The following is a 10408-nucleotide window of genomic DNA, read 5'->3' as shown; positions in this document are numbered from 1 at the left end:
CCCCCCACATCCCTTCCTCTGGGACATCTGCAGCTGAGTGTCACCCCTCACACCCAAACCACCCCAAACTGCCTGGGAAAACCATAAAAAAACCCTAAAACCCCCCAAGAGCAGGTGCAGCAGCATTTCCCCCAACCTGAGTTGGTTTGTACCTTGGCTTGTGCAGCGTTCCTAGTCTTCGGAAGCAGCTCTGCCTTTATTCTCTCAATCTTCTGCTGGGTCTCCTCATCCCAGTCTGGCCCAGACTCCTGGGACTGGCTGGCCAGTTTCAGCTTCACCCAGGCTGCCAAAAACACAAACCAGGAGAGGTTTCCTTTCCCGTTTCATGAATGAGAACAGTTTTTAACTTAAAATCAAAGCCATGCATTTCTGGTTACCCCAGCTGAGAGAACAAAGACCAAAAAAGAAACCAAAGAACAAAGACCACACCAAATTCCAGAGCTCCTGGAATGACCAGAAATACGATGTAAAATGGCTCTTTGAATAATTTATTCGGAGAGATGGACCCAAGACCCTTTCCTGGTTCTGTCATCCTTGTAGTCTCAGACACAAGTCAGAGCTCACTCACAAAATTCCTTCCCACATTCCTGATAATACCTGTGTGGACAAAATACTTCCTTGCGCTGATGTCAGGAAAAGGTTTTCAGACTGGAAAAGCTCAATTCCATCCCCATTCTACCACAGCACAGAAGATTACAGTGAAGCATCCCTCATTTAAGCCCTGTCCCATTAAAGCTTCTCATTCTAATACCAAATAATCCCCTCTGAAGCAGGGAGCAGACTCAGCTCTGCCAGCCTCCACATCCCATCCCTTACACCCACCCCTAACCCCAGATGTGCCCTCTGACACGGCGCATGATAAACCCACCTGAGAAGTGTCCTTACCTCGGATCTTCCTCTCCTGCTCCTCTGCACTCCTCAGGATCCGGCTGGCATCAATCCCAGGAGACCCAGGCCTCAGGAGGCTCCGGACTCGGGCAGCCAGGGAATCCCCGCTGCTGCTGCCGCTCCCTGCCTGGATCCTGGCAGCCCCAGCTGCAGGCAGGATGCTCTGGAATGCCCCCATGGCACTGCCCGGCTGCTGGGAGCACGGAGGGTTCCCCAGGAGGCTCCTGACACGGGCACTGAGGGAATCCCCACTGCTGCTGTCGTCGCTCCCTCGCGTCCCTCCTGCCCTTCCAGCCACCCCAGCCAGGGACGAGGAGCTCCGGGAGCTGCCCAGGACAGCGGGGATGCTGCCCAGGGGCTCCAGGGGAGGGGGACTGCCCAGCTCCGGAGCTGTCCCGGTGCTGAGGTCGCTGCTGGCACTGCTCTGTGCCAGCCCCACACGGGCAGGCTGGTTCCTGTCTGTGGTCACGCTGCTGCACCCTTCGGGCTCCGACCTCCCCGCGGATTTTCCTGTCCTCGGCTCCTGGGCCATTCCCTTCAGCCCTTCACTGCGCTGCAAACCGACACCCAAAGGATTTCCCCATCCCAAACGACAGGGGTCAGAACCCAGAGCATTTATCCCCAGCCCCTCTCCCCGCACACCCCTCGGGGTCGTGGCCTCATCCCACGGCAGTCTTTTCTGCAGCTGAGGGATCCAGTCCTTCCCTAACCTGGAATCTTTGGGATCATCCTCCTTCCTAAGCAGCACTGGGGAAGACTCCCCAGTTTCTCTGCAGGAGGCTGTGGGGGAAGCAGGATGAGCACAGCTGGCAGCGAGCTCCTCTGCCTGCGCCAGCAGCTCACGGAGCTCCCGCAGGGCCCCAGAGCCCATCAGGGAATCTCCTTCCTGCCCCTTGCTGCTCTCACTTCCCATGCTGGGGGTCTGCGACCCTCTGTCTGATTCCATTTTATTCTCGACTCCAGACAAAATTCCAGCAGCCCACTCCTGCAGGCTGCTGTCCGAGCTCCTGGGCCCACGGTCAGCAGGCGGATCCCGAGCACTTGTCCCACCCAGCCAGGGACTCTCCCTGCCCGAGGAGCAGCGGGGCGGGCCCGGCTCTGCTCCAGCAGATCCCGTGGAACACTCTGCACCCCGGGCTGTGGGACCTGGGGCAGCCACCTCCAGCTGGGGCCCTGACACGCTGCCCTGGCTCACTGGGGCCTCTCCAAAGAGCCCTGGGAAGCTGGGACAGAGCTCCCGGGGTGACAGCGCACCCGAACCAGCCTCGGACTCCACGGGGATGGACACGCTCGGAGTGGAGATGTCGGAGTCAAAGCTCACGTGTGACATCTCAAAGGCTGGCAGCAATTCACCTACAAAGGAACACAACATTCATCAATTTGGAGGCTCCAGAACACAGAGGCATCAGCAAATACTTGTACTAGAGGGCACATAAAGGGAGGGAAGAATTCAAATCCTGGAAAATATTTAGGATGCTGTTCTTAGAATGAGACTTGAACTAAGATCTCCACAAGAACTATCTCCTGAAAGATCTCAAGAGTATTTCAGCTAAACATCAAAGAAAATGCAAAACTTATCAGAGAACTATAGAGAATCTTGAGTTGGATGGGATCACCCAGTCCCACCCCTGGCCCTGCCCAGACCCCCCAACAGCCCCACCCTGGGCACCCCTGGCAGCGCTGTCCAAACGCTCCTGGAGCTCTGGCAGCCTCGGGGCCGTGCCCATTCCCTGGGGAGCCTGGGCAGTGCCCAGCACCCTCTGGGGGAAGAACCTTTCCCTGGTAACTGAAGTTCCTTGCTTTTAAACAACTGCTTAGACTGGATTTGAAATAAACGCTCTTGGATAAATGACCCAGTGGTGCTTGGATGTCCAAATGAACACCTGGTTTACAAAAGTAAAATTCCTCCATGGAAAGGCTGTCCAGGCCTGGCACAGCTGCCCGGGGCATCCCTGGAGGGATTTCAGAGCCCTGTGGATGTGGCACCTGGGGACATGGGGCAGGGGTGGCCCTGGCAGTGCTGGGGATGGTTGGACTGGATGGGCTCAGAGGGCTTTTCCAGCCTCAATGATTCCATGGTTCTACTGAGGACAAATCTTCCCCTGTCCCAAAAGCCAAGTGGTTTAAGTTGCCAGGTCTCCCATAACCCTCAAAGAAGGGGAAAATGATAAAAGAAAACAAGAGAACATCTGGTCACAGAACCCGGCCAGTGCAGGGGGCTGAGGTCAGAATGGAAAGGGTCACACAGGGACTCGTGAGGAGCCTTCAGCTTCCCACAGGTGCAAATCCCAAACCAGGACACTCTCAGGAAATGACACATTGGAAGGAGTTTTCATGCACATTTTCACATTTTAATGACATGGGGCAAGGCCCTGAAGCCACCCTAACCCTGCCTGAGCACTCAGAAATGACTCAGCCCTGGTAAGGCCACTCTGATTTGGTTGATGATGATGATGGGTGGATGGATTTAGGAGCAGATCTGGTCAGTTATAAAAATACTGACAACTTTTTGTCACACCAAGAAATCCCAGAATGAAAAAGAAACCAAGACTTATTCCTCTCCCAGGAAGAAAAAGTCTGGTCCCATTTCTTCAATCTCAAGATACAAACCACATCCTTCTCAAGGACTCTTGTACACAGAGAAATAAAGGGAATAAAGACACAGTGTCCCTGCACTGCCTGGCAGCTGCCCCACAGTCCTGGATCCCTTGGAGGCAGCTTTTCAGAGCTGTGGATACTTCCCAATGCCAGAATCTATTGGAGATGGGAGAAGCTCAACCCCCACGAACACCCCTGACCCCACAGGTGGGGGAGGTCAGTGCTCTCCAGGCCTCCCAAACCCCTCCCCGTACCCTGTGCCTGTGGAGGGGCCCGGGCCAGCCTGTCCAGGGGATCCTTCAGGGTCCTGAGCTCCACGGGGGAGAACTCCAGCTCCCGGAGGGGCCGCCGGGGCACGAAGGGCGCCAGGATGGTGCCAGGGGACTGCTCGATGCCCAGGTTCCGCAGGTAGACCTGGGAAAACAAGGAACAAACACTCGGAGAATGCCGTGGGTCCTGGGCTGGCAGAGCTCCTTCACCCCAGCACTGGACACTGCAGGAGTGAGAATTCGGATTCTTCAGGGGAGGCTGCTGAACTGCAGCTGGGAGGAGAACACAAAGGTTTGGGTTAAACACCTTCTCCCTCCCCAAAAAACTGCTGCACAGAAAACACTGGCAGACTTGGGAATTCAAGCCAGCAGCAGGGAAGCTCCTTGTTTTTTAGGACAAGTTTGTTCAAGCCTTCAAGGCAAATAGTTGGGAGCACTTTTGTCAGAGCTGGTTTACATACAGACATTATTACATGCAGGAAAAAACCAGCCAGAATTTCCCTTGACTTCATCACCTGTAGGGCAAATTAATTTCAACTTGTCCACACTATGTCCTAAACTAGCCAGGAAAATTAAATCAATTACCTCACACATCACAGCCAACTCCATTTCCTGTGGGTTTATTACAAACTTAGACATTAACAGCCAGGTAGGTGACCTGATCTCCTTTACCTGCCAGTGACTTACAGGAGCAGAATTCCTCAGAACCAGGCTGGAGAATGTGTAATTATAGCCAGGAACAGAAGTCATCTCTCTGCCTCATGAATTTCATCTAAACACCCTCCCTACAACATTTATATTTGTTTCCCCACGGGTTTGCAAAGACAACAGAGTGAAAAGAGCTTCCAGAGCACATTCCCAAAGACCTGATGATTATGGAGTCATCTTGTGAGAGGAGCAGCCTCTTACTCAGAGCATAATTACATGTTTGTCATTACCATAAATCTGCATCTCATTTGCTCTACCCCCCAACAGCTATTACTGCACTTCACATGGCTGCCCAGTGCTCTCCACTGCCTCCAGCCCCCCAAACGGGGAAATCTGGATTAGCCAGGCAGGATGGAAAGCAGGGAAGGGATGAAGAAGCTCTGAAGGTCCTTTATGAGGAACACATCAAGAATTCAGAATTGAGGCCTCAGAAACTGGAACAAGGTGAACAAGCAAAATGAGAATTCATAGGGAAAAAAGGAATTTCATTTCCAAGGAGCTGTGTTGGCTTTGCTGCTCCTGCAGAGCTGGGGGGTGGAGCTCAGCTCTCCTCACTCAGCACCTGAGTCTGAACCTCACATCTGGATCATGAGAACCTGATCTTCTGAAAGAGCCACCAGCTCCCATTTCTTGTTCCTTCTGCTCCCCTACACTCAGCTGTCCCTGGGAAAGACAAGGCACCTTTCCCATATCCAACCCTTTCTTTGGCCAAAGCAAATATTACTAAATATTACTAATATTTCCCACCTCTATTGAAGATAAGCTGAACCAGTATCATGGATGAAATTCACTGTAGCACAGCCCTGTGTAAAACCATTTATTTTGGCTGTAATGACTAAAACCTCTCCTAAAAGAGCAGTGGGGAAAAATGGAAATGTGACAAACAAATGGAAAACTCTGAAAAAAAAGTGTAACTGAAAAAAATGGATAACTCTGGGGAAAGAAATGGTTAACTTGGGGAAAGAAATGATAACTATGGGAAAAGAAATGGTTAACTCTGGGGAAAAAAATTGATAACTATGGGAAAAGAAATGGATAACTCTGGGGAAAAAACCTGATAACTATGGGAAAAGAAATGGATAACTCTGGAACCAGAGTTTAAATTAGAACCAAACTTACTGGGATCCTTTCTTCAATATTAAACTCTTCTTTCTTTGGAGTCTCCAGCACTGCTCCAGCAGGGATGGAAGTGTCCCCTCCTGCACTGGGGCAGGGCCTGGGCACCACCAGGGAGCCCTGAGCAGAGCCCCGAGCAGAGCCCAGGGCCCCCTGAGGCTCCCCAGAACTGACAGGAACATCCAGACTCTCCAGGGAAATGGCTCCAAAGCTGTCCATGATGTTGTGTCCAGTGGGGATATTTAGGCTGAGGGGTTGATTTTCCTGAGCATCACAATCCTTGTGCTCATCAGCTGGGGAGCTTCCATCCTTTTTAGGGAGCTGAGCAACACTGGACACAAACACAGCTGGGGCTGAGCTTCGCCTTGCGGTGCTTTCCACATCCTCACCACGAGATCCAGGAACAACCTCTGGTGTCGTGCAGCCTCCTGAGGTGCTGTCCAACCCTCCCAAGGCAGGACTCTTCTCTCCTGGAGGCTGCAGGGCCTCTGCAGAGTTTGCTGCTGGGGTAACTCCAGCCCAGGCTCTGCTCCTGCTGCAAACATTCACGGCATTGTCAGACCGGGATCTGCTCAGACGGGGGGCAGGCAGCGGCTCTGTGTGAGGGAAGTGCAAACTTCCCAGAGAACCTGCCTCCCTGCAGGAAGGAGCAGCACAGTCCTGGGGATCTCTAAGACTTTTCTGTACCGATAAAATACTGCTTGGAGCCATGGCAAGTGCACTGGAGGCTTTCCTTCCAGGAGGAAACCCAGCTGGGACACCGGAGCTCACGGCGTCAGGAACCTCCTCTGGCTGGCTCATGTTCCAAGCTCCCACCTTCTCCATGAAACTCAGCGATGGGAAGGACTGGATCCTGCCAGGCTGGGGGGATTCCGGCTTCAAGGACTCGAAATGTTCACACGTTTCTTTCGGAGCACTCTGGGGATGATGTTGCTTCCCAAGGGATCCAGGGGTATGGGCAGGGGGCTTCCCTGAGGTTTCTTCATTTGAACACAAAGAAGAGGCCTGAAAGTCCGAAGGGATCACCAGGACTCCACGTCCTTCTGCCTTCCCAGCTTTCTTGAGGAATATCCCCGGAGTGGACTGGAAGTTGGGATGAGGCAGGTGTACGGAGAACGAGCCCTCAGCCCCCAGACTGAAGGAGGGGGAAATCTCCGTGCCTTTGTGGCCGCTCTCGATGGAGAAGTCCGAGCCAGTCAGCTCATCCCTGCCTCCCGCAGGCCCTGCTCCCCCCGGGCACCCCTCGGTGCCCGGAGCTGTGTCCGTGGCCGGCCCCTGTGGCTGCCTGGGTGCCCAGGCCCCGGTGCCTGCCACAGCAGGGACAAGCTCCTCTCGCCCCAGTCTCCCTGACGGCTGCTCCTGCTGATGATCCAGGAGAGCTCCCTGCAGTTCCCCAGGAGCAGCCCTGAGCCTCAAGCCCTCAGAGCCCTCCAGCTCCACTCCGTGCTCCTCCAGCGCGCCTTTGCCCGGCTCGGCAGTCGCTGCACAAAGAACGTCTTGAGCACCTGAGTTTTTAGAATGGCCTCTCCTCAAGCCATTGGAGAAATTGTTTGGCAAATCGAGCTCAGGCACCTTCTTTCCTTTTTCCTGCTTCTCCAGGACTCCTGCCTCACTCCCAAGCACTTTTACCTTTTCCTTCCGCATCCCCCCTTCACTCCTCTCTGAGAATTTGGTCAGTGCTGTTGCGTAGGAGGAGTTTCCCGAGGACGAGGATTCCTCCTGCCCTGGGGACTCCTTGTCCTTCTCCGAAAGCTCAGACCCAGCTGCTGGGCCGTCACTGCCAGGGGGGGAGAGTCCATCCTTCCCAGCTGTGCTCCAGGGCCGCTCCAGCCCCTTTCCCAGCACCTCCTCTGGAGCGGGGTGTGCTGGATGCCCCCCGCTCCGGGGCACCGCTGCCTCCTGCTCGGTGCCCCTGTCCCCGGCCCCCTCCTCGCTGCCCAGGCGCTCCCCAGACAGGGAGCTCTGGGAGGCAGCTCCGGGATCCGCGGGTCCGACGGGATGGCAGTGCTGGGATGAAGCGCAGAGCTCTCTGGGAGGGGCTGCGTCCCTCAGGGATGCGCTTCCATGGACGTGGGAAGGCTCCGAACGCTCCAGGGATGCTCCAGAAACATCCGGGATTCCTCTGGAAGGGGCAAGACAGGTGAATTTCTGATCACATCTTTTGTTTCAACATCTCTGGTTTAAATCAGAGGGAAAAGAACTTCAGGTAACAACTGGGGGTTAGCAACACTCACATAAATGCACATAAATACACAAATACATCCCTTAAAGGGGCAAAACCTGAAGGAATGTAAAGAAATACCAAAAATCTATAAAATAAAGGCTCAAAAATAATATTATAACAATATCAATTTCTTAGTATGGCAATATTTTTCATCCTGCTTAGGGCTGAAATATTTTTTACTGACAGGCTGTTATTAATTAAATAAATAAATAAAATCAGCTGAGCAAAACATGCAGTATGTACTTACACATATCTCAGCTTGCCTGTGGTTTATTAATGCAAATCACCTACTTCAGTTCATTATCTCAGTTATTTTTCAAATAATAAATATATTTATAAATAAATATAAAAAGCAGCCAGGTCTCAGATAAACAACAAATTCCTATAAAGTTCTGATACTCCTACTGGGGATCACTTAATTAATAGTTCCTTTATATTAAACATACCCTCAAACCCTATTAAATATTACTGCATGCCAATGGAGAGCCTTGAAATGAAGGAGACAAAGCCTTTTACTGAAACAGCTCTTTCTTTACGCATTTTAACCCAAATTTGTATTTTAAATCACACATACTGCTCCAGCACACCCAAACCACAACACTGTCCATGGATGTTTCACTCCTGTAAATACAAAACTCTGATTTTTGTCCCCAAAATCTCATTACGTTTATTCCAGAGTCTAAGAAAGCAACGGAGATGTTGAAGAGGGTGGAGTCCCTCGTTTTCCCATTTTCCCTGGGCGCCTCAGCATGACAAGCTCAGAAGAGCCTGGTCCTGCTTTTCCCTTGTTCCAACTCTTCTGAAGGCAGAATCCAGAGGTGCCTTCTCTCCACACACCCCAAAACCAGTGTAACCCCCACATTTCTGCGCCCAGAAACTGCCATTATCCAACTATCCAATGCAGATCCCGGCCACTCAGGGAAAGAACCAGCCCCAGGAACCCCAGCCCACCTCAGGGCAATGAAATCCATCTGGGATCCCTGCAGGAACGTCTCGTCCCGGGCTGGGCTCAGCAGCAGGGGCAGGCAGGGGGAGAATCTGCTCTCCTGGACATCTGGGAGAGAGAAAAACACCAGCAGGGCAGTGAGGGCTGGCAGCACAGCCTCACAGCCCCAGAGATCCCAGCTGCAGGGAAGGTGAAGGAGTCCCACCCCCACAGCCCCCGAAGCCTCCTCCCTCCTGGATTAAATTCAGCTTTCTCACCCCATACCAAATCCAGGCCTCCACTCACTCCTGGCACTGCCATCCCCAACTTACCCTAAAATTCCTTCTGTGCCATCCCCATCCTGTTCCACCCCAGGCAGCACCTCCCTCCTGATTTCCAGGTGGGGTGTCCACAGGGATTTTATCCCATCCCCTTTTGCTTCTTTACAAACCAAGGATCCAATGGTGCCTTCCCTACTCTCTGTTCTCCCATAAATTCTGATTCCAGCAAAGGCTGCCTGACATTTTTTTCTTTACGGATTCAAGATAAAGTAATAATCAAACTTAGCAGACAGCCATGATTACTGCAGCAATACATTTTAGTTTCTATGCTGTATTTCTTTGCTCTTTGGGGTACTTGGGGATTTTTCTCCAGTTCACTGCTTACAAAAACAAATGGAAATGGTTCACAGCACAAGAATAAAAACAACTACAACACACAGGTAATTATCAGGGGAGGGTTAGATATAACTGTATGTTTGGGGATATTTTCTCTCCTTTTTTAAACTCTAAGGTATCTCAGGAGTGTAAATAACTACACATATGTCTGATGGGTGCAAAGAAACACTCCTAGTATTTCAAGCAAGCTTTTATTTTTAAAGGAAAAGAGCTATTTGTGGCCAAGGGCATGACTTCCTAACCCAGAAATGCCATTTATTTAATCCAGGCTCATTAGATTCCAACCACCTCAGACAAGCCACAGTCTGCACCTCTTAGAGGAGCACAATCACATCACAAAATGATCATTATACACAAAAAAAAAAATCCAGTTTTCATTATATCAGCTCCACCCCGAGGCTTCCCCAGCCCACACTGCATCACCTGACAAGGGGCAGCCAACCACGAGGCAACCTTGCTTATTAATTTTTAATTTAATACTTCCAATTAACATTTTTAATTACTTTAGAACTCTAGGTAGCGAGAGGATAATTACACAGATAGAAATAATTGAATTTGCAATACCAAATATGATTAAAATGCTTTTTTGGAAATTTAGAGAAAGGAAATGAGATGTAGCTTTAAAAAACAGGTCTAAGTAGCTATTCCAGAGGGTTCAATCTGGACTGGAAGGCAGAGCTGGATGACAAAATTAATTCTGACACACGTAGAAGTGTAAAGCAGCAGAGGAGAAAATGGCAGCACCGGCACAGAGGGACAGAGCCAAGGAATTAAGGAGCAAGGTGAGGACAAGTCCCTGATAACACAGCAGCTCCTCAGGGCTCTGTTTCACCAAAGGGCACAACCAAAACTGGGGCTCAGAGCACCCCCTGATGGGAACGATGGCACCGGGGCAGGGACGGGACCGGGACAAGGACGGGACCGGGGCAATGGTGGGATTGGGGCAAGGATGGGATCGGGGCAAGGACGGGACCGGGGCAAGGACGGGACCGGGGCAAGGACG

At 51.7% G+C, this 10408-nt stretch overlaps 1 protein-coding gene across 1 annotated transcript in view; it reads right to left on the bottom strand.

Moving 5' to 3' along the window:
• Window positions 1-10408, bottom strand: part of ALMS1 (ALMS1 centrosome and basal body associated protein) — a 25528-nt gene that overhangs the window by 1624 nt on the left and 13496 nt on the right. Inside the window, exons 5-9 of the mRNA XM_042021973.1 lie at window positions 8755-8857; window positions 5583-7701; window positions 3741-3900; window positions 886-2241; window positions 153-283 (exon numbers count right to left, since the gene is read on the bottom strand). Of these exons, the coding sequence (XP_041877907.1) occupies window positions 153-283; window positions 886-2241; window positions 3741-3900; window positions 5583-7701; window positions 8755-8857 (3869 nt within the window). The remainder of the gene's footprint in view (window positions 1-152; window positions 284-885; window positions 2242-3740; window positions 3901-5582; window positions 7702-8754; window positions 8858-10408) is intronic.

The sequence above is a fragment of the Corvus kubaryi genome, unplaced genomic scaffold, assembly GCF_017639235.1.
Source record: "Corvus kubaryi isolate FWS band 111438036 unplaced genomic scaffold, C.kubaryi_AGA036_p1.0 37182, whole genome shotgun sequence".
NCBI lineage: Eukaryota > Metazoa > Chordata > Aves > Passeriformes > Corvidae > Corvus > Corvus kubaryi.
Note: the sequence above shows the minus strand (reverse complement) of the source record. Positions and strands in the feature narration are given on the sequence as shown.